The following is a 25,050-nucleotide window of genomic DNA, read 5'->3' as shown; positions in this document are numbered from 1 at the left end:
TTACATCGTATTATTTGGTTAAACGAGGTTTTAAATTACTATATTAACGGGAAACAAATTGTAAACAAAACACGACCTCTACATAAACCGTACAGAACTAACAATAAAATTGTCTTCAGCCGTTCCATTAAAATGAGAAATCTACTAAGGGAGTATGTTTGATCTATGGTCCATCCTTTGTTGTGGGAAATGATTAGGAAGAGTCTACATGCAACAAAATATTGCTGTGCACAGAAGATACTATAACAGCTGCTAGCTGACAAAGGGTGGGGAGGAATTCGAAGTTCCAGGAAACGATTAAAAAATTGCCCTGCTTTGCTTTTGACCATTCTTCTTATGCTTTTTTGCTTACAACTTACAACAAAACAAAAAACAGTTATTGTTGTTAGGTTATGGACGTGTAAACATTTGGTGTAATTTAAGTACAGATATTTATCAAAAATGTAATTTAACGAGTAAAAGTGCGACTATCTAGCTATTTTCAAGAAACATTAGATGCAATGTCAGCTAAAACTATTTGTGCTATACAAGATGGACCGGTCAACGCTCTTGCACTTAATAAAGACAATAACCAAGTTGTCATTGCCGGACGCAATGGTAAGCTTTAGTATTCCATTTTTCTATTGGATGAAATTTAAGAAACATGAATCACATATTTTCGATCTTAATACAATTTCCACGATTTCAAAAACATTTAAGTTACAGTAGTCCTTTCCAAAAACTGTCCTATTCTAACAAAACGAAAGTTTTAAGTTACCTAGGTCTAGCCTAGGCGCTACATACAATTTTAAATTATGCCTAAGTTAGGCCTATTATATTGTGTTGCCCTAAGTGAAAGGTGAGAGTGAAATTTCAGATTTGTGGTTGGACAGATCTTATAGCCCAAGTTACGAAACTTTCACCCTTTTTGGTTTTTACATAGGCCTAGGCCTAGCTGGACTCATAGATTATGGGTTCAATAACATGAAATGAAATGTCTTTATTGCTTGTAACATCATATAACATGCATTGCAATCGTCAAAATACTTAGATTATAATATAAGTAGCATATCATACAGTGCAAACCATGCAAAAACACTCAAACTTGAGTGTTGAGGTAAATAACACCAGGGTCAAAACATTATCTTGTGGTGTAGTAAATTCCCATAGGTGATGAAGACAGTATCTTGGACCAAAGTCTTCTGCTTGAACTATTCATGCACCTGTCAAGAATTTTTATTGACTCTCACCTAACTTTTACGACTAACTTAGGGTATATTATTATTTGAATAAGCTAGGCCTACCGTGTTTTGTCTTTATTTGTCTTGTATAATGTCAATAGGCCATACTTAAAAAAGAGAGATAGGCTAGGCTAAGTGTAGTTTTTTCGTCAACAACTCACAACTTAAGAATAATGATTACCGGTATATAATTACAAATTAAGAGCACTTCATTATTTAAGTCTTAACTCTTCCAGGGCTATGGACGGATAAGCTATATCCGTCAATCTTTGTTTACTTTCCAGGCTGAATATGGATATATCCGTCCCGAGAAATTTCTTTTCTGGGCTAAAGACGGATATATCCGTCCAAAAAACGAAATGATATACACAATGTTTATGATAGGGTAATAAACATCACACTGCATTATAAAAGGGTTATTTTGTTTTTGTGGTTGGCAATAATAATTGCCACAGCTGTTTCGGCTATCTTGCACCATAGAGTGTGCGTAAGTAAATATTGCTGTCACTTCACATATGGTTGTTAGTGATTGATGTTTACATTTTGTTTATTGTTGTGTTATTGAGCTAAAGTTACTAAATGCAAACGATCTGAAATTTGAAGATGTTATTGAGATGCTCAATTAAAAGTATGTCTGAGGGGTGTTATACTTGGCAGTGAAAATAATAGTATGTAATGTGATGGATATGATGAACCTAAAGAACAGTTTTTACGTAGTGGAAGTCTTGGTGGGGAATGGGATTGAGGACATGGGAGCGGAACTGAGTGGTTTAGATTTACTTCAGATACAGTTTATACACATACACATACATACATTACACAGATACATTTTACATAGGCCTACAGATACATTTTTATGGATAAATAATTTATAAATAAAAAATCTTTTTAAAACAAAACGTTTTCAAACGCACTAAAAAGTAGAAAATAATTTATAAATATGTGGAGAGTAGATACTTGTAAGATTTAAAACTAAAAACGTGGGCTGCATGCAATAGATAAGTTACAATTACCTTCACCTAACTTATTGAACTAATGTATTATTATCAATTGCATGCACCCCACGTTTTTAGTTTTAAATCTTACAAGTATCTATACTCTCCACATATTTATAGATAATTTTCTACTTTTTAGTGCGTTTAAAAATGTTTTGTTTTAAAAAGATTTTTTATTTATAAATTATTTTCTACTTTTTAGGTTTTAATGTGTGTGGATGTTAAATTTTTTTCAAGCATCTATATCAGATGAAGACAGAGGCATGTGGGAAATCTAAGGTTTATTTGAGTTTCTTTTCATATAATTATGTACCCTATTAGATTGAATGTATGGCCTACCTACTAACTACTAACTATAAATATATCAATCTATTTAATTTTTTGTTTAAATTAAAGAATAGGGACTAAATAAATAACAATTCATATTATTAACACCTTTATAACTGCAATCAGATTGTTTATCTTTATTTTGAAATGTTTGTTTCTATAAAGAATCTCTTGGGAGCATAACCTGTAGGCCTACATCTTAACCTCTGCTCTTCGAACTGTCAAATTTAAGTATTTACAGCTGAATAAAATTAATTGATATATTTACATTCTTTCAAAATGTAAACATGGAAAATTTGGAAGCCCATGGGTTGTAGCCCAAGGGAAATATGAAAATTAAATTATATAATATTGCATTGTCATCCATTTGTGAGCTATTTTTTAAATTTCAAGTCTCTAGCTCATCAGGAACATCGTGTAAAATTTATATCAAATTTTGTAGGAAAGCGAGCTAATAAAAACAAGCCCATGGGGCGTAGCCCAAGGGAAATATTAATATTAAATGATATAATATTGCATTGTCATCCATTTGTGGGCTATGTTTCAATAATAATAATAGGTTAATTACCTTGTATACGTCCTCAATCCAAGTCGTCTTTTATAATTATAATATATAATTATATTATAAAAGACGACTTGGATTGAGGACGTATACAAGGTAATTAACCTATTATTATTATTATCATTCAATCCAGGAGGCAAACATGGATAAACTATGTTTCAAGTTTCAAGTCTCTAGCTCATCGGGAAGTAGGCTATCAAAATTTGCAAGAAAGCGAGTTAATAAAAACAAGCCCATGGGGTGTAGCCCTAATGAAAATTTAATGATATAATATTGCATTGTCTTCCATATGTGAGCTATGTTTCAAGTCTCTAGCTAATCGGGAAAGTAGTATAAAATTGATTGCAAAATTTGTACCGGACAAGAAAGCGAGCTAATAAAAACGTTTTAAAAATAAAACAAGGGAAGCAAGGAATAGCCTAAGGTTGACGGATATATCCGACAGCCGCCCACAAGAATATTCAAGATTAATGGCAGTGTTCATATTTTGTGATTATCACTGAGGGCAGCAGACGGATATATCCGTCCACCTAGTGTTTTTTGTGGGCCAATGACGGATGTATCCATCAAATCAAATTTTATTTTCTTCATAACTTTTGTACAAAAATTAGTTCAGCCCTAAGGAAAATCTGTTCATGATCTATGAATTATTTCAAGTGAAATAAGTACAAAACACAACCACTTTAGTTTTTAATTTTTGGCAAAAAATAATTAAGCTTCAGCCCTTCACCAAAACCTATTGGTTTGTAAAACTAAGTACAGCTAAGCTGTAATGAAATAGGTTATTTATGCTAAATTTTATTTTTGTTTCAGTTTTCAAAGTATTCACCATTGAAGAGAATGAATTTGTTGAAGCTATAAACCTGAGGGTTGGAAAAAACCTTAACTTAAATTTTTCTTGCAATGATGTGGCTTGGAGTTCCCATGAAGGTAAGGTTGAATTGTATTATGTTAGAAATTAAGATATTGCTTACGTTTTTATGTGTTCTTGCAGGGTTCAGATTACGCAAATCGTCTCCAACTAGGCTTCATTCTGTGAAGTGTTATTTTAACTCAAAAACACCTGGAATATGGGTACCTACTTATATTATGTAGCCTACTTATTAAGTTATTAATTACTATAATGCTCCATCTGTGGGCATACTAACATGATGAATTTTATGGTAAGGTAACTAGACAAAATGAAAGAGCTCAATATACCTGGTAAGGTAACTAGACAAAATTAAAGAGCTCAATATAGCATAGCCTATTTGGACATATAACTTCTAATTGTCACTCTCTGTTGGAATAATCAAGGTAACAACTGATTAAGATATAAACTTATTAAACTTTGTAAGTATATTTCAATTGGTGTCCATTTCCAGACCACATCCTGGCGACGGCAGCCACTAACGGAGCCGTGGTGGTGTGGAGTCTCATCAGAACGTCTCGGTGTAAGCAAGATCATGTGTTTCTGGACCACAAACGCACGGTCAACAAGGTCAGTTTCCACACAGTGGAGCCGTTCTATCTTATCTCTGGGTCTCAGGATGGAACCATGAAAACCTTCGACCTCCGCACCAAGGAAGCAACTAGGACGTTCTTTAGGTAGGGAAACATCTTAGTTACCTTGTAAATAAGGATTTGAAATGTTTCAAAAATATTTTTTGTAAATTTTATCTTGTCATAATCTTGAGGCCTTGATTTATGAAGCAAATTTGTTGTTAAAATTGAATAGGCGATAGACCTTTCATTATTTCAGTGATCTAGGCTAACTGGAGGTTTTTTAGCAAATAAATTAATGAGATCTCAATTATGTTACACCTACCTACTTTCAGAGAAGTAATCAGCTGAAACTGTTGTTTAAAATACAGCTACCTAACATAATTGGCGATTCTTTTAAATTGATTTGATATAATGATCTCAATAATGAGAATCAAATTTGATAGGTAGGCAGTTTGCTACATGTATTACAAGAGCTGAAATTTATCTAGGCCTTCCGTAGTTTTTGAGAACGAATTAATACCGATACTGGTAATCTACATGTAAGTTATTATGGAATAAAAGTGTGTTTGTTAATTGAAAATGAAAATTTTTAAGTCAGGATGGAAAGTTTGTTAACAGTAATAAACAATTAGGCATAGAACTAAATAGGCCTATCCTTTAATAAATTGTGTTTGATGATCCTTTAAATTTCTATGTTGCCTTGGCAAAATCATTTTTTAACTTAAAAAAATCCCAAAATGTTACTGTAAACCTCAAAATGTATAATATGTTGTTAGTTTAGCCTATAACCTCCCTTATTTTGTAACCCTAACAGCAACACAGAGAGTGTGAGGGACGTACAATTCTCACCTCACGCGCCTCACATGTTTGCCTCGGTGTCCGAGAATGGCACGGTGCAGCAGTGGGACCTGCGCCGGCCAGACAAATGTCACCAGCAGTTCACGGCGCACAGTGGCCCGGTGTTTGCTTGTGACTGGCACCCAGAACATCCCTGGCTGGCAACGGCTTCTCGCGACAAGACCATCAAGGTAATTTCAAAAGTGCTTACTGTGTGTGCTTTGGGAAAGTGGACTTTTTCTCCATTTCGGTTGTTAGAGTAATAATCCCTATGAATTGTTTGAAAATATCTTTAATTGTATTGCCTGATACATTCTATTTTATGATGTAACACCACTTAGCTTATCAACATGATATATCCTACTACTCTTACTAGGCTATCTAATGTAATGTTGACCTTTAGTTTCCTTTTATAAATTATCGCATCAGCCAAAACTATGGTTCTGCTAAAACTTCACTTCAATAAAATATAGTATTAAAATAGCTTATTTCCCTAAATGGAAAATTTGCTAAAACTTATATACCCATACTCATCTGAGAGATTTACATAAATGTATTAATTATTTTGCCTCCTGAACTGTTATTCAAAGTACTATCTAGGTTACATACCTTATACAGTCAAAACAGTTCTGAATTCAGTCACTAAAGGGCGATGCGCATTTCAGAGCTTTTAAGCTCTATCTTCAGGTCCGTGGATACATTTATCAATTCATCTTGTAGATTCGTCAACATTTTTAAACATTAAAAACACATAACACTAACACATAATTCATTACATTTATACAGGTACATGTGCCGGCCGGCTATAGATCCCGACTCCCGGAAACAATATTCCCGACTAACTATAGTCGGGATCTATAGCCGGCCGGCACATGTACCTGTATAAATGTAATGAATTATGTGTTAGTGTTATGTGTTTTTAATGTTTAAAAATGTTGACGAATCTACAAGATGATTGATAAATGTATCCACGGACCTGAAGATAGAGCTTAAAAGCTCTGAAATGCGCATCGCCCTTTAGTGACTGAATTCAGAACTGTTTTGACTGTATAAGGTATGTAACCTAGATAATACTTTAAATAAATGGTAGGTAAATAAAAAAAGTTGTGATTTTGTTGCTAAAGTTGGTTTTCCAAATAACGAGGTTTAATATTCTTGTCTAATGTACTAGGTGTGGGACATGACGAATAAGCCGACCTTGGAACACACAATCAATACAATCGCTTCAGTGGGCAGAGTCAAGTGGCGGCCGCAGCGCAAATACCACTTGGCCTCAGTGGCGTTGGTAGTGGACAGTAGTGTCAACGTGTGGGACGTCCGAAGGCCTTACATACCCTTTGCAGCGTTCAATGAACATAATGACATTGCTACTGGCATTGCATGGCGTGGTGACCCCCACGTGCTGCTTACTACGGGCCGGGTAAGATAGACGAGAAATGAAATGAAATATTCCTTTATTGTCACAATACATTTCAAGTTTTTCAGCAATGCTGATGAAACAGGTGACATTGTCCATTATTAAAACTAGATTTACAATTCATTCCTATAAATTAAATAAATGTAATAGAAAAATGTTTAACTGTTATTTAAATATTCAGAGACAGATTCAAACTGTTTTTGTAAGAGATACATTCTAAACTCGCTTTTGAATTTTGATATACTGGTAATTTGTCTGAATTTGGTAGGTAGACTGTTGTAAAGCCTGAGACTCATATAAAATGGTGATCTTTCATACAGACAGAGGCGATGTCTTGGATATTTCAAATTATTTTTAAAACGAGTAGGATATTGATGAATGAATTGATTGTTGTCATATGATTGGTAGTTACTTTTTAAAGAAACCATCATTTTAAATATATATAGAGAAGGCATTGTTAATATGTCGTATTTTTTAAAAATAGGTTTAAATGATGCTCTTTTTGATGCAAAAGATAGGATTCTTAAATACTTCTTTTGTTTTTTAAAAACTGTGTCGGCATATGAAGTTGAGCCCCATAGTTCAATTCCATACTGCATGATGGAATAAAACATTGCATAATATACAGTAAGTTTAGTTTTCAGATCAATTATATTCCTTAAAACATACATTTGAGAACAGGCTGTATTCAGCCTCTTTAGTATCATGTCTATGTGTGGTTTCCAGGTTAAATTTGTATCAATAATTAAGCCTAAGAACTTTGTATCTTCAACGAATGGTAAAGTATCGCTTTGGTAGCGTAATTCAAAATTTTGATTCTCTCTATTTTGGATTGTTTGAAATAACATAACCTGTGTTTTAGAACTATTGAGTTGAAGCCCATTTACTGTAAACCAACTGGACAAATCTATGATTGAGCGGTTGAGTTCTAATTTTAGATTGGGTATATCTTTTGCTTTAACTATGGATGTAGTGTCATCTGCATATAATATGAGGCTAGAAGATACATTTTGAGGTACATCATTCATAAAAATTAAAAATAGTAAAGGACCCAATATCGAACCTTGTGGGACACCACATTTAACTTTGTGCCAATTCGAGATAAACTTTTTGCCATTTTTTATAACTGATGTTCTTTGTTTCCTGTTAGTTAAATAAGAATCAATCCAAGACAAAGCCATGCCAGAAAATGAATAATGTCGAAGTTTGCTCATTAAAATGTCATAATCCACACAATCAAACGCCCTGGATAGATCACAGAACACCGCCGCAGTACTCTGCGATCCATCCAGGCCAGCCGATACTTGATTTATGAACTCTGAGACAGCCATTGTTGTGTTTCTTCCAGATCTAAACCCAAATTGTTTTTCTGTGAATAAGAAATTATTTTCAAAATATGAATAAATTTGGTTGTATGCAAGTTTTTCAAAAACCTTTGATAAACATGGTAAAATGGATACTGGACGATAGTTTTCAGGATTTCCCGGTGAACCTTTTTTATACAGTGGTTTTAGTTCTGCATTTTTCAGTTGATGTGGAAAAATTCCTTCATCAAAGCATTGATTAATTATCAGACAAAGTGGTTGTGCAATAAAATTAGTTACATTCTTAACTATTTCGATAGGAATCTCATCCCATCCAACAGATTTTTTGTTTTTAAATTTTTTAATAGTTTTTTTAACATCTGACACTGTTATATCTCTGAATAATTGAAAATTTATATCTGAATTAATATAAATTTTATTTGTTAACTCAGTTGCTGTAAGGATACAGGAGTTATTATCTTTGGACACATTAGCAAATTTTTCATTAAAGAGGTTAGCAATGGTTTGACCATCTTTTACCTGTTGATCTTCTACATACACATCCGGGAAGTCTACATTTTTGGCATTTAATACTCCAAGCTCAGACTTCACAACACTCCACACCGCTTTACTTTTGTTATCAGCGCTCGATATTATCTTACAGTTAAACAATTTCCTAGCTTTATCACAAACAGCTTTAAATATTTTCCTGTAGTTTCGGTAATACTTTTGAAAATTAATGTCCTGGTTAGTTTTGGCAATAATACTCAATTGTCTTTTTTTGTTGCTAGATACTTTAATTCCTTTGGTTACCCAGCTTTTTTTAAATTTGTCTTTTTGTAATTTTTTTGAGAAAAACTTTAGTGGAAAACAGTGGTCAAAACTAACTAAAAAGTCATGCATGAAACTATCAAAATTTGTCTGAGCGTCTTTTACAAGTGATAAGTTCCAGTTAATTTCTGAAATACATTTATAAAATAAAGCCTTATTTGTTTGTGAAAACAACCTTCTTTTGCAACCTGTCTTTTCATCCAACAATTTATTTCTTGGAATTTCAATAAATAGTGCCCTATGGTCTGAAAAACCTAATTCAAGATTCATTTTGGACCTCATTATCTATCCTAATACGAGAGATTATTATATTTAAGATGTAAAAGACATTGAGACATTTGGCATTAAATGTAACGTTTAATCAAAAGTTTTGAAGATTTGTAATAAAATAAGTTGTAGGCAAAGAAAAAATATTAATCATCTTTTCTATGAACTGTCTGTCAAAGCTTTTTACTGGATTGATAACTCAATCCTTCAGCTCAAGCTGAGTGATTATGGATCAGTGCAAGTTGTCTATCTCATTGCTGATTATAATACAGCTTCGATAAAAAATAATAGATCTTTGAAAATGCTTTCTTCTCTTTAAAATGTAGTTGACGACATGGAAAGTTGATTCTTGAAGAAAAGATTAAAACTTACTCTTGCTATTACTCCCATGGCCATCAATACCCAAGGTGGTATTTGGCTTCACCAACTAAATGCCTCCGTTTCTTCCGATCTTCAGCATCTTCCTCCATGAATCTTATCTTCCTGATATTTTTGGACACTTCATCTTTCCACCTCATTTTGGGACGCCCAGGAGGTCTTCTTCCAACAGGGTTCTCTTTCCAAACTTTCTTTATTAATGCATCATCTTCTCTCCTTATCAGCCATCTTATTCGTCGACTTTTTGCTTCCGCCACAGCATCTGGTGCTTTATAAAGGTCTCTAATTTCTCTGTTATGTTTGATCCTCCATTCACCATTTTCCCTTGTTGGTCCAAAAACCTTAGTACTTTATTTTCAAAGGTGATGAGTTTTTTTAGATTTATTTTTAGATTAAAACTTAGGTACTCTTAAATAAACAAAAGCAAATTTACTCTTAAGAAAAATATCTCCCACGGTCAAGCCAAAACCCTGAATAACCCTCTGTAGTAACGGAACATCATCATTGTCTTCCACGATTAAATTATTATCTTAAAAATTAAATTAAATTGTCTTGTTCTTTGAAAGAGATATTTTAAATGTTGTATCCGAACAATGTGGAAGACTTCAGGTAAGATTTAAAAATTGAACTGTCATTTATATTTCAATACATTTTAGTAAGATCTAATACTGTTGTTTGACGTAACAGGACAGCACACTGTACCAACATGTGTTCAAAGACGCAGTCCGACCAGCAGAGAAGGCCAATCCAGCTGGGATATCCTTCAACAGCATAGGAGACCTGGCGGTCGCCTGCAAGTCCAGCGTGGTTAACAACAAGACTAACAAAGTGTCCAGTTTACTCAGGTCAGTCCACAGTGGCTTCGGATTTTCAAATATTTGTTACTATTCTGGGTGTCCTACAGACAGGGTTATTCTATGTGGATTTTGAAAACTGAGAAAATTTCTAAAAAGGAGCGCCCAAATTATCCAATAGTACTACAAAATTGTAAGAATTGTAAAAATTAGTTGAGTACGATATTGGATAACCCATGATGCCCATGATTGCGAGACGATTAAGACGTCTGGTTTAAAGAGTTTTGAAAATCTAAAATAAGTTTTATAATTGATTAAAAACTAAGTAAATAATAATGTTGTATTTGATACTATTTTGTATTGTATTTGAATTTTTTTAAATTAGTTTTGAGATACCCCCTCAACTAAAACCCTGAGTGTCCGACTATAACACTTCTTAAATTTTAGTTAACTTAGGCTCTTGAAACGCTTTATATACAGTACCCAAGCAGTTACTAACTAGCTAGTTTTATCTTTTCAATTAAAAATTTTAACCTGAAAATTTTAAATTTAATTTTAGTTTTCATGGCTTATTTATTAGTTAGAATTTGCAATTTGTCAGACGAGCACCAGTGACAAGTGAAGACTTCTGCCAGGCTAACAGTTGGCTGCATTGGTACAACAAACGGCACAACAATGAGGTCAAGTGGCTGCTGGGCTGTGCGCAGGGCTACCAACTGAGTGGCAAACCTCTAGCTGAGCTGTGTGACCACAATGCCAACGTCGCTCGTCAGTTTGGCCGTTTTAGTGTGAGTCATACCTGCGTCTTTTTAAGATTTACCGTCAAAGATATAGATTAGACCCAGGTGTCAATACACAACTTTGTGATGCTGTATTTTTTAAATGATAATTACAATGATTGTGAATTTTTGAATTTCACTGGTGAAAGCTGATTTTAGTGCACTTTTAGCGAATTTCCCATGTAGGGAATAAGCTATTACCGTAGAGGAATAGTAAGACGTAGACTCAGGACCAATCTACTTTAATGTTTTAAAGTCCAGAGAGGCCAAAAACGCCATCAGTTCAATATCTTAACTTATATGTGTCCGTTAGCACGATAACTCAAACACAAATCATTCGATCTTGATAAAATATTGTACAAACTTGTAAACCTACATTTATTCTAACAAATTAGTGAACCAACATGATCGAACTAAATGAGAACAGTAGTTTATGTAAAGTTTTATTGGGTTGAAATTGTTTTTCCCAATTGTTTACCTTAAAAACATATAACTTAATTTTGCAATTTCTTTCTACACTATTTTGTAGAGTTTGATAAAACAAATAATTAAATATATTCAATTAGTTTGGTAAATGGTTTTGTTGAGTTGTTTGATATTAAAAATCATTAGTATCAAAATTTAAGCTTAACATACTTTTCAGGTGAGCCTAGTTTGGAGCATGATCAAGACACTGTACATGCCTCGTACAAGCGATTACCAACTGCAGACTCCCTTAAGAGAGGAGCAGAATGTGAGAGATAGTGGTGGAGGGGAGGAGGAGGGGCATGATAGTGGAGGGGGAACTACCAGTGTGGACGATGTCAATGAACCAGACAGGTCTGTATAAGATAAGTTGTAACAATACAAATTATGAGTCTAAAAATGAATAAATTTAGAATTTTGACAATGAATATAGGCCTAATTAACATAATCAGTTTGTCCAAAGACCAGGAATACTGAGAGTTATGCGTGAATTTATGAAATTTGTTCTCAGGAAAACCTTACTTTAGTGCCTGGATGAATTTAGAAGGGGTTAACACGCAGCGACGGACTGCATTTGGTTGCGTAAATGCTGATGAAACTCTGTTAGAGCATGAAAAACGGACTGTGAAAATATCGTTAATATAGTCTGTGGCCACAGTAAAGTCGTGAACATCAACTACAGTCTTGGCAAAATCATGAATACCTTCTGCTACTGCAAATCCTGAAAATCTTTGGCATCACAGTGACATCGTAGTTGCGTTGCTCACTATCGCGGTAAGACTGTGAATATGGTCTGCGATTGTCATTTCATTTTTCATTCGTACATCTTTGCAAACACTTTCTTTGATTACAGAATTAGAAATGAAAGATACTCAACTCAACTCAACACTGAACTTGGTCCATAATTTTTGGCCCAAACCGACCCTTGGGGCCAAGTGTTGGTCTGACCATACCCAAAAATATCAGGGACCTGTAGACCCCTATAAAAAGGTACACTAACTGGAAATCACAACCTCAAAATTGTGGTTTTACTTCTGGGAATACCGAGAAAATGTGTGAATTCTTTTCCAGGATCTGATATCTCCTGGTTCTTTTATAACTTTGGCAAAACGTAAATGACTTAATTGGGGAGCAAGGTGGTCTAGTGGTAGAATGTGGGGCTTTGGCCATAGGTTCTGGGTTCAAATCCCCTCAATCACCAATGAAGTTTAGGCCTATCCTGTGAACAGTTCCAGGCTAGAGTGAGCGTGCTGGGATATGAACAAAGTTGGGTTTTAATAAAACATACAATAAATAAAGCTATGGAGCTAGACAAATTAGCTCCTTTTTCTTGTATAGTCCATTATTAATTATCAATTATTTAAGATATGGGGACACCACTATGTGCACATTTTAACCCAAATATGAAATAAGGATGAGTGTAGGATGGTTACTGTCGATAACAAATAAATAGTGTAGGCCTACAATTATAAGATCCCTTAAATAGTTTTTTTTCGTATTAGCTTCTTGATTTGATATAAACTTCTTGAGATTTTTTGAGTTTAAATTTTGTTTGAACTATACCTAGTAACTGACAGTTGTTTGTTTTTTATTTTAGCGAAGATATAAAGGACAAGAAGACTCGCAAGTTGCGGCTTGAAGACTTAAAACCCAATTCCCATTCTTTGGGCGATTTCTTCTTCGGTGATGGGGAAATGGACCCATTGAGCATGGACTTTGAGCGAGGAAACAACATCGGACTGACCGTGGACTCTGTTGTGACGGATTGGACGTTGCCTATCGAGGCATTTCCCCTCCGTCACGAGATAAAGGATCGGTCGCCTCCGCCAGAACAGTTCCCTAACAGTGAGTCACCGGAGCCTGTGGAAGGTATGGACGTTGATATACATAACTTTAAAATGGACGTATGGTTTATCTGTACTTCGTAGTGTAAAGGGAGGATAATGGAAAATGTTGGGAACACTCGATTAATGATTCTATTTTTCAGTGTAAAGCCAAGTGTAAGGCTAGGAATTATTTTGAAGAGGTTAAATAAGCGTACCTGGAAAATTACTAGTGGCTAATAGTTTTTCACTTCAATCTACTCTTAGAAGACGTCCTATAATAGGACAAAAGATCATTGTAGTTTTCTGTGTTCTGTGATATTTTATTCTTGTATCCATCCATTACATTAGTCCCTGGGCTCTAATTACTTTAATGACTTCATGATTAAATAGCAGTTAATTGGTTTGCACAATTCAGTACCACTGCAAATTTATACTTTAATTTCCCATTGCATTTTCTGATTTTCTCTTTTTCTCAGATCATTCGGTTACTTCCTAACATTTACCCCTCCAGTTCCATAAATTTTCAATATCTGTACAAATAATCTATTGGCACAAAGTTTAACGTGGTAATGGTACACAGTGTAAGGTATAGTAAGACTACTTTAACCTTTCTGCTGAAGGGATTTACTATTTTCCTTGTTTAAAATAGTAATAGTGCACGTACAGTCTTAATGATTGGTATTTAGAGGAGTGTTTAGATCAATTTTGTGTAAAGTCTTGTTCATTTCCTCCTTTGATTTGTGTAGTATTAACTATCCCTCAGAGTTAATACAGCTTGGAGAAAAGTTTTGTGTAGGCCTAAACTTTAAAATTCATCCATCAACTACTTTTTAAATAACTTTTTGCATGAATACACTTTTTGTATCTATTTTTGTTTTTAAATTTTATTTGTGGTGTAGGTTTTTAACTTAGTGTTATCTATTGTTTCTGTAGTTTTCCTAACTGTTGTTGCTTGCTTTTGCACTCTTGATAATGAGGCTTGTGAAATGATTTCAAATCAAGAATATGTTTTTTCTCAATAGAACCTTTATAACTGTAAATGTTATCCAAATTATCTATTTTTGTCATTTTAAACAATAACAAATGTAATATATTATAATTAAATTATCAGGTCCATATATTTCTGACAAGGAAATCAATTCATGATTGCCAGAATGTCAAAAATGCTCACATTTCAAATACACGGTTAAATAACATTTTAAAATTTGTATGGGTTTTACAATTTTTTAAAGTAAGTAGAGTTCAATTAAAATACTATAACCATTTCAGACCTCAAGTAAGTCATTGTTTTTTTTAGTAAATAATTCTTACTCTATTCTTTAAATGGCAATTAATAAATTTAATTAATTATAGTAATTAAATTTTTCTCTCATTTTGTTATCGTTTGATGTTATCGGTGAATCAGGTATTCAGCCACAATTTTGACATTTATAAAAGATACTTTTGCAAAACCTGTAAAATAACTACTAAACTTAATTTGCCACTCAACTTCAATTTGCAACTTCAAACTTGCTTCAACTAATTCATGTCAATTTGTATTTGTATACTCAAGTTCCCTAACTTTGGTAACTTTGGTAACTTTGGATTTTTAATCCATAGACAATTTTTTTATCAGATCTATGTCAGCATTTTTGACATATATACAAGGACTGCCCAGAAAGTAACAGATGTTTTGCAATTGCGCCGCTAGAGGCAGTGCTATTGCTGCCATCTTTGCTTTAGAGCGTTCCCACATTCAGTATAGATCTAGCTAGTATAGAATAAGCACAGAAAACATACTACTATAACCCAGAATGCCAACCGCATGGTAAAAAGCATTAAGTGTTTTGAGAGAGCCTTGCCTGTCAATCGTAGGCAGCGCCACCAGCGTTGCCATGCACTCAGCATAGCAACGCTGGTGGCGCTGCCTACCAATTGACAGGTAAAGCTCTCTCAAAACACTTAATGCTTTTTACCACGCGGTTGGCATTCTGGGTTATAGTAGTATGTTTTCTGTGGTATAAGAGATATCTTATACTTTGTGTTTGCAGTGGAATTTTAAAATTAACGATGTCATTGCAAATCCTGCCAGTTGTGAGGTATGCTCTGTGATAAGTTTTTGTTGGTGAAAAATTTAAAACAAATTGAAATAAATTGCCAGATATGTGATGTTTATGGCAAAGGAGTGATAGTAGACAATAGAGCATTCCTAGTAATTAAAAGATATCTGATTTCTGGATAAGGTTTGGTGAGAAAGGGCTTATTGCCTGGGAATAGGTGTGAGAAAGGATAGGATAAGCAGGCTTACCCTAAGAAATGTAGGCATCCCACTTCATTCTCTACAGAACACTGAAGAAAACACAAAACAAAATAAACACTGGATATTTCGAGGCCACTTATTCATTTGTAAATTCATAGTGTGCTGGCAACACTGCTTCGTGCTTCCTTACCAGTGAAAAACCCCAAATATCTAATGTGACTCTCCATGTTGAGAAAGGGGCCAGTGGCCTCGAAATATCCAGTGTTTATTTTGTTTTGTGATTTCTTTTGTGTTCTGTAGTGAATGAAGTGGGATGCCTACATTTCTTCAGGAAAGCCTGCTTATCCTATCCTTTCTCATACCTGACTTCTGGATAAATGTTCCCGATCAGTACCACAGCGTTAGGCCTAGTCTAGAGGCTGTTGTACTGGTCGGGTAAGTCAACAACTGAGTGTAGGAACCCTCTGATACTATGATGGGGACAAAAACACCACCCAAGCGGCGCTAACGTGAAACGTCTGTTACTTTCTGGTCAGCCCTCGTACAATAGCCAGTTGCACTTGTTATGTAATCTTTAGCACACATTTTCACTTTTCAGGAAGTCTGTGGAAAAACTGCTTAATAAGACGATCTTCTCTATCAGGTACTTTTGTATGTTTTCTTTTTCTCTTGTAAGTGGAAAGCTTCTCTTAACTAATTTTCTTGTTTTCTTCATCTATTTGACAATAGATAAGTTTTGTAAATATGTACATAGTTTGTTGATATTGTTAATGTTTGTTACAATTTAATGGTGTTAGGTGTTAAGTAATAAATTTGAATATAGTTCGGCCGCTTAGAAAGCGACCTCCTCTAGCATTGGTTTAGCATTAGCGCACAGGTCGCTTTCTAAGCGGCCGAACTATAGTAGTGTGATCCATTTGTTTATTTCTTACTCAGCTGATAACTGAAATAAGATTATCGTAACAATTTAATTTGCTGCATTACATTACAGTTAACTCTCTTGTCCAGTTTACTCAACCAATCTGTAATGTATTTTCATTTTTACATTAAGGGCTTAAGCAGTGCAAAGTCTGAATTCTAAAATGTAATTCAACAATAATAAGTCAATGTCCTTGCATGGCAGTAAAACCATGTGAATACCTTGATGACAGTGCAAGAAGCAATATCATTAGGTATTGGCTTGTAGAGTTAATAAATAATAGGCAAAAGTAAAATTCTTATTGCCCTTCTTAAGAATGGCTAGATGTGGTTTAGATCGGTAATCATTTGTGTTCAAGCTTTGTAATCACAGTACGGATGTTACTGCAAATCGTTTTAATGTTTTATTTTGCTCTTATTATTGGCTTTATTAGATTTCTATGAACTGGCATAATTCACTTGCCACAGATATTATAAATAACTTATGTCTAAAACGAGTGACCCATAGTGCATAGTCAATGAAATAGTAATTTATTCAGTGTTCCAAGTATTGTGATTTTGACAAAGTCATCATCATAGAAAAAGAATGTACAGTAAAACTAATTAATTTTATGTTAAACTTAAGAAAACAGCATTGACAATGTCTATTTTAATACTTGTATTTTTGTATTACTTAATATTAATAATCAAAAATACAGATCTTAAATCTTGAATAAAAGTATCATAATAAACTCCAAAATTCCAAATGGTAATTTAATTTTGAAGCTGCCAGCTATTACAAATCAATATATGCTCAACAATTATCATATCATTTTATCTTTCGGTATAGGCAATATTTTACAGCAATAAAAAAACGCAGATAACAAAACACTAAACCAAACAGCAATCTTCAAAGGTATAACATATTTATTAAACATAAATATATGATTGAAACCCCCAACCTTATCTTATTATGAAGCCATACCGTTTACAAAAATAACTGTTTTATTCGATAACGTTCTTCAGCAATGAAACTTCATAAAATTTAACAAATTTTGTTATTTGATTATATTTTTTTTAAAATCATGACATCAAACCCATTTGTGTGTTCATCATAGCAGACCAATGCACTCATGGAACAAAATAGTTATTATCTTATGCCTGGATCTAAGTGTAAATTATATTTTTTATGTACCTAATTGGATACAAATTCATCAAAACAACTGGAAATTAATTTACATGCAGGTTTGCTACTACAGGGGTATTTAATCTATTGGGGTTAAGCAAGTGTATAAACCTTATAGGTTACTTTGGTGAGTCAGTGGCTCAGTCGGTAGCGCCACAGACTTAGGGCCCGAGGCAGCAATGTTGTGGGTTCAGATCCTGGTACCTGTCATATTTTTTTTATCAGTACAGTTCACCTTGTACTGTACCGGATCACCCCTTACTTTGCTGGATATGTTCCACACACAGGTTCATAGCCTACGTGAGCGGCTAAATGCAAGGTTAAAATCAAACCACCAACCTTACAAATAAATTTGTTAAGATCATACAGCTTCAATGAATAACTATGTAGTAAACTATTGTTCAATAATGTATTGTATATTTGATCATCTTTACCAATATTTTATGCTGGTAATAACATCAGTTTTTTCACACCTCTAGTGTGATGTTTTGCACATCTCTATGTGCTTTCTACGCTTTTGCAATCTGAATAATGGAAATGAGCTTCAATTGTATTTATTGGCGAGCTTTAACAAACATGATCTTTGTTGAAATATGTGTTTAAGAATGAGATAAAAACGCAAGTACATATAAATGGAATTGCGATTTACTTCCACTTAACTCTTTACCAATCATGAAATTCCTTGGTAGCGACAGACTTTTAGCTGGCTATGAATGCAAGGTGAGAGTAGACTGGAGTGGGTCGACCTGTGTAGCTTTTTTACTGACTCGTATTGAGTACAAGCTTTGTCCAGATCATTGCAAAAGCCCAATGATTAACCCTCCGAGTGTCATGCGTCGCTGCAGCGACGCGTAACGCACTTTGTATAGTGTCGTGCGTCGCTGCAGCGACTCGCGAACACTGTTTACGGCGAAGGCTCTATGACTAACTGAATCGGACTGTACTGGATTGAGTTAGGTATCGTTCTGTCCGTAATATTCTAAGCTTTCTGCAGAGGTCTGTCTCTAAGCACTATTCATTTTAGTTCCGAAAATATTGTAGCAGACAGCTGACTGAGCTGACGTGCGTGTATTTGTAAACAGCTAGGTTACCCTCGGACCGATGACTGATGTGTTTTATTACGTTTATCATTGTTTTAGTGTTAAAAATCAAAAGTAGTGATATACGTGGTGCATTATAAGAAGATTTAAGTGGTTTTGAAGTGCTGGTTGATGATCCTGAAGAAGTAGGTAGTAATATTGATGTAAATTATCAGCCAGATTCCTAGCTATGGTTGGGCTATGCATTCTTAGCTAAACGCTATGTACTGAAATCTGTTTTTTGCCCATAACTTTTTTATTTGCAAATCTACTTCCTTATATTATTATAGATTTGTAATCCTCATAAAATTTAGAACAAAGTGGCTATTTTCAAATATTTATAGGCCTATAATTTATACAATTTCATTGAGCGCAAACTTATTTTTTTTTGAAAATTTTCGAAATTATACATTTTTTTACCTAAAAATTTTTTTTTTTTTTAAATCTTCCTTATGTTTTATATATAATATTGAAGCCCAAGATTTTCCAAACAAAATGGTATATAGAACAGTATAATTAACATTGTTTTTAAGCTTCTCAGATCAGTTTTAATAAAACCTTGCAAATGAGCAAAAAATAGGCTGACATTAAGGCCAAAACACGTGACACTCGGAGGGTTAAAGACAGCAGGCAATTTACATTTCTCAGGATCAAACTGGGGACCTATTAGGCCAGTACTATAACCACCCAGCTACCCATTTCCATCGGATAAAAGTTTAAATAGTTCACTTAACATTTTGTCCTGGACTAATCCCGATTTGGTTGATGGTTGGTCCAATAAAAAATCAAATTTTGTTCCAAACAGTAAACTTAATCTTTAAAAGAGTATATTGTAATAGGCCTATATCAGTATAGTGAGAAATATACCATACCCTGTTTTATATGACGAGTAATATCATGGACTTTTGGATTCTTGAAATGAACCTGGAAAAATGTACCATTTATAGCCATTTATAAAAATATTTAATAAGAATATGAATTTAGTTTAATGAGCCACTAACAGGTTGTGCTGCAGTCTAAAAATCTACTTTCACCCTCGTTTTTTGTTACTGTGAAGCTTATGTGATTTGACCGATGCGATGCTGTTGTTGGGCATTTGAAAGAAATCAGTAATTTACATCTGCTGTGAGAGGCTTAATTCAACTGCATTAATTTTTATTCAAAAACTGTTTACAATTGGAACACAAGATTGGAATGTCTAGTTCTATCCGTAGTCTTAAGATACATTACACAAATCAAGATAAACAATCGTAGGACTTCATACAAGATTCAATACTTAGAATTTCTAAAATCTATATTCACAGACACTACGATTCTGAGTGGTGAAGAACCTTCGACGGCGCTGCTCACTGTCAACTGCCTGGTGCGACCAGTAGCGTGGGAGCCTGGCACTGTGGTGGGGGAAGCCTTGACACATCATGCGGCACGCGGCGACGTCCAGACATCTGTATCGGTAAAGATTATTGCCATTGAGCATGTTCATGCTTTGTACTGTCCGTAAAGTAGGAAAAGGAAACTTCCTCATCACTTTAACGTCAATTTTAAATATTGTGAAAATAGATAGAATCAAGTTAAAACAGCTGACTGTTATGAACATTCATTGTACAGAGTAGTAAGCTAATAAAATAGGCTTGGTTTCATGGTTGAATTACTGAAGTTTAGCTCATTCCCTTTTTACTGTGCTAGGAAATGTTTTACTATGTTAATTCTGCAGCTTTTGAAATGTGTTACACTAATCAGTAGTTTGCAGTATCTACTTTTCCTGGAGTGTTAAATATTGTTAAGAAAGTATGAAAATGTTGGTGATTGCACAATAGATTATTACGATGTTACTCGAAACACAAGTGACAAATCCTAAGTCACAAAGTATCAAGAATTGACTATTTCCATGATACCACTGGTATCAAAGGATTTGAGAAATTGTGTATCAAAATCCGTTCAGCCCATATTTAATCTTTACATTATTAAACCCTGGCAACAAACAATATCTTGGCTATTCTATTTCCACACTGTGATCGGCAGGTCCTGTTGGTGCTGGGAGAGAGACGGAAGACTCTAGAACACTGTCTAGATGAGACGACACAGGAACACTGGTTGTTGGCTTATATAGACCTGCTGTCACGCTACAAGCTGTGGAACATCTGTACACAGGTCTGTGTTAAATAGTTTCAACTGCCCTGTTGTTGATAGTTTATCTGACCATATGACAATTTTGTTTGTTCACTTTTAAATTTGAAAAAAAGCTATTCGTGATCTTATTCCTTCATTCATCACGTTTCATTTTAGTCCATACACTCAACAAAGTTCCCGAAAAATAGATGGTTAAGAATTTGGATATGTTTTTCTGTTGATAAGTATGTAATACATCCAAGTAACATCCAAGCTTTGTGTGATTATATATTGTGTCACAATTTAACACACTCTCACACAAAATATTTTTTTATTTGTCTATAAATTAATTTTGTCGGTTATGTCATTAATGTCTTATATCATATAGACTACATATATAAAAAAAAATATCCATGTATATTCAACCAAAATAAAAGAAAAACATCTTTGTCCTCTTTCTCTATACTAATGTAACAAGAAACATATCAAGTGTTACTTCTCCCAATTAAACTCACTTTTAGGTGAGTTTATCTTTATTTTTATTTGCAAACTGTAATTAATAAGTTTATTCTGCAAAATGTTAAACTCATTTTTTTTAATTTTCAACCTCAATTTGCAATGTTTGTCGAGTGAATATTAAGAGTTAATGAGCCTTATGTGCTAATAATAATGGCTGGTTGTTAATTATTTACCAATATCCGTTATTTTAATATGTTTCTACAACTTGTATTGGGCTTTTCTTATAAGTAGCCTATAATAGACGCCAGGAATTCTGTACTTTCGAGCCGGGAAAACCGGGAAAAATATGTGAATTTCGTTTATAGATTCTGCTGACAACCTTGTGACTGAGGTGAGCACCAATATAAGCACATGTCGCTACTAGCGCTTGCAGGTTGGATCTTACCAACTACTTAGCGTCAGTAGGTTAGCAGTAAGGCTACCTCGCCGACAAGCTACAGTCACAATCAATGGTTTAAAACCCTGCAAAATAGAAATAAGCAATCAATCAACCTTCACTCTACTCCTGCTGTGTGCACACTAACATATTGTGTACATCTGTGCAAAATGAATGCATTACCTTACAGTAGTGGACTTCCTGTACTGTGCCAGTGTCTGAACATTTGTTTCTTTCCAGCTTTCATAGACATGACAATGTATCACTTATTCGTCATTAATGCTATGTCATTCCCAAAGAGTTGTTGGACCTCCAGATAACTGTATAGGACCCTAGATAACTCAACATGGTTTTTTTCTATCACTTGTTACTAGGTCAAAGTTTACACAAAATCTGCTTCAAATAACCATAAAATCACTAGAATGTGTAGTAAACTAATATAATGTCTACTTGACAGGTTATCCAGCTGTCTTGGGTGCCGTCAGTAAGTCAGCTCAACCAGCAGTCCACCACGGTTTACACAGCATGCACACAATGTCACAAACCTCTGTTGAGGAGTGGCTGGTTGTGTGACCGTTGTCACTCGGCCACTTGTGGCGTATGCAGTGTTTGTAATCAGGTAAGTCAAGACAGACAGTGTGACCCGTTAAGGTAAGGAATCTAACAAGCTAGTTCAAATATGATAACAGCGCCACGTTCTTTAATTCATCCACCACTATACTAGTTGTTCCCTGCCCCTATTAGAGAAGTAGTCTAGGTTTAGTAGCCAAAAATTATGTTAAAGAAAATTGATGCTCCTGACAAGAAGGCTTATGAACAGTTGGCCCAAGAGATTGGTTCGGGTAAAAAAAATGTTCAAGCCAAGCTTGGGTGGGTTAAAGCCAAGCTGAACTTTTATTTTTGTATTCCAGAAAGCTTTTGCAAAGATCAGTGATTGAAAATTGAATATTTTACCTTCATTGCGGGTGTTGTTCATAGTATGGCCACAATTGTGAAAGACTATGATGATATTGCCTTGACTGCAAAAGATGTTAAGAATTTTGCCTTGGGCGCAGATCAGGTTTCCGATCTAGCCGTGATCTTAGAAGATGTACATGTACATAATTTACACTGTAAGTGTGGAAGATGTTCTCAATTTTACTGTGACAGCATATGATGTTTGTGATTTTGCCGTGACCGCAAAAGATGTTCACATGTTTGCCATGACTGAGGAAGATTGTCACAATCTTGCTGTGACCACAGAAAATCCCTAAATATTTCACATTTGTTGAATAGTTTATCGGTCAGGGAAATACAGGGCGAAAAATGTCTCCTGCCTTAGTGTAATCATCATTATAATCTCCTGTGGCCAAATATTTGACATTTCTCGCGGTCGCAGGGACATAATCATTGTCTCCTGCAATCATGGAAGCGTTATCGCTGTCAGTAATGATCTCAATAACAAACAAAATCTTGGACATCTTCCACAGTTGTGTAGACATCATCATCGTCTTCCGTGATTAAGTCTAATCTACATTCCACATTGTGTTTGTCCACAGGTTGTACGTGGTCTGTACGTGTGGTGTCAGGGTTGTGAGCATGGTGGTCATGTCTCACATCTACAGCAATGGTTCTCTGACAACCGTGTATGTCCTACTGGCTGTGGTCATGTCTGTGAGTTCTCGTAGTCTAATCTACATTCTACCACCTTGTCTTACTGTATACGACTATGTCTGATTCCTTTTAAACCAAAGTTTCTTTTAATTTATTATATTTATTTCTGTTGTTGATGACAAAATCACAGGCCACACAATTAGGCCACACTGATTAGTTAAGACAGAAATGGATTTTTAATGTTAAATCTTGGGTGTATTCAGTTTTGATTTTGTAATAGCCTAAATCAATTAAATTTATAATCTTAAAACCAAGTAATATGTTGAGAGATTTTAGACAAGTACGTTTTGTTCCCAGCGATTAAAAATACCCATGGAACTGGGACTATGACAGAATGTATGGATAACAGTTTCTTCATAAATTACTAGTTTGGAATTTTAAAATAATTTTTGAAAGAAATAACACTGTACACATATGAATACTGTGCATATAGTTTATTTGATTTACAGTAGGCCTATAAAAATTTTAACATACTGTATTTTGTTAAAAAAAACTGTGATGCAGCAAAAATCTAAAGTAAAAATAGTGAAATACACATTTTAATTGATGAATAAAAGAGCTTGATTGTTAATCAAAGTTCACTGTCCAAAGCTGAAGTCAAATTGAAGTAAAAATATAAAGAACTTAGGGTCTGTAGAATAAAAGAATTGAAATAATATCCCACAAAAGTTGCCAATACTTTTAGTACTAAAACATATCTGTGGATGGTCAAGTGTTTCTTTCTGTGTTACTCTCTGTAGGTACAATAGTTGAGTTTGAGCATTGCCTTCATTTGTCGACCAATAAAAAAAGGTATTTTTCGCTACACTACTGTGAAATCACTTGTTTTCGTCATATGATTATCACATCATTACGCTGTTTACCATGTGAAAATAATGTTAACTAATTACTGCTATGAGTTTTGTAATCTACACAACTGTAATCATCGTAGTTTTCATTACTAGTTTCGAAAGTGACTTATTATGGGGAGAGATTGCATTTACATGGAAAAAGTTATCGAGCCCCGAAATTGCACTTTTAAGACGAGCATTGAACATTATTTTTCATTACGATATTGAATAACATGTAAACAACATGAATATTTTTGTTAATTCAACTTAGTATAAAAAAAAAAAAAACCGAACTCTAACGCTGAGTTTACGTGCTTATGTCAAGGTACATACGGACGGAAACTCAGCGTTATGAGTTATTACAAAATGCAATAGCAAATAATACAACAGCTGATCAGTCTGCACAGCAAAATCCCATAACGGTTACTTTCCGTTCCGTGCACCACAAATGCACAGAAAGTTAACATTATGTAATTTTTCCGTGCAGTAGCAGAAAGAACCTATTTTATTTGCTCATTTATGTTTAGAAAATGTACTTTTGTGTGTAGAGTAATAGAAAAAATATTCAATTTTTGTTTTAGTTCAGAAAAAATTATCTTTGTAGTGTAGTGAAAAGTAACGTTCAAAATATAAGTGAAAGTGGGTCTATACATATTCTTGACCATATTATTTTAA

The 25,050-nt window shown here is 34.3% G+C and overlaps 1 protein-coding gene across 1 annotated transcript; it reads left to right on the top strand.

The window, feature by feature from the left end:
* The first annotated feature begins 400 nt into the window (after nt 1–400).
* LOC129003963 (GATOR complex protein WDR24-like) lies at nt 401–24,668 on the top strand. Its single transcript, XM_054432319.1, has 13 exons — nt 401–597; nt 3,918–4,034; nt 4,469–4,691; nt 5,404–5,617; nt 6,598–6,846; nt 10,311–10,468; nt 11,019–11,205; nt 11,840–12,015; nt 13,259–13,530; nt 20,193–20,341; nt 20,911–21,039; nt 22,350–22,511; nt 23,431–24,668. Exons 1-13 carry the CDS (start codon nt 501–503, stop codon nt 23,557–23,559), a joined length of 2,262 nt encoding a protein of 753 aa, XP_054288294.1. The 5' UTR covers nt 401–500; the 3' UTR covers nt 23,560–24,668.
* The last annotated feature ends 382 nt before the right edge of the window (nt 24,669–25,050 follow it).

This window comes from Macrosteles quadrilineatus, unplaced genomic scaffold, assembly GCF_028750875.1.
Source record: "Macrosteles quadrilineatus isolate MER2022 unplaced genomic scaffold, UCM_ALF_1.0 Scaffold_9__3_contigs__length_116548681, whole genome shotgun sequence".
In the NCBI taxonomy this organism is placed as follows: Eukaryota; Metazoa; Arthropoda; class Insecta; order Hemiptera; family Cicadellidae; genus Macrosteles; species Macrosteles quadrilineatus.
The sequence above is the reverse complement of the archived record's forward strand: the minus strand, read 5'-3'. Positions and strand labels throughout refer to the sequence as shown.

Coding starts and splice junctions, on each gene's coding strand:
- LOC129003963 (XM_054432319.1), top strand. CDS start 501: ATGTCAGCTAAAACTATTTGTGCTATACAAGATGGACCGGTCAACGCT. Junction 598..3,917: donor TGTCATTGCCGGACGCAATG/GTAAGCTTTAGT, acceptor TTTTTGTTTCAG/TTTTCAAAGTATTCACCATT. Junction 5,618..6,597: donor CTCGCGACAAGACCATCAAG/GTAATTTCAAAA, acceptor CTAATGTACTAG/GTGTGGGACATGACGAATAA.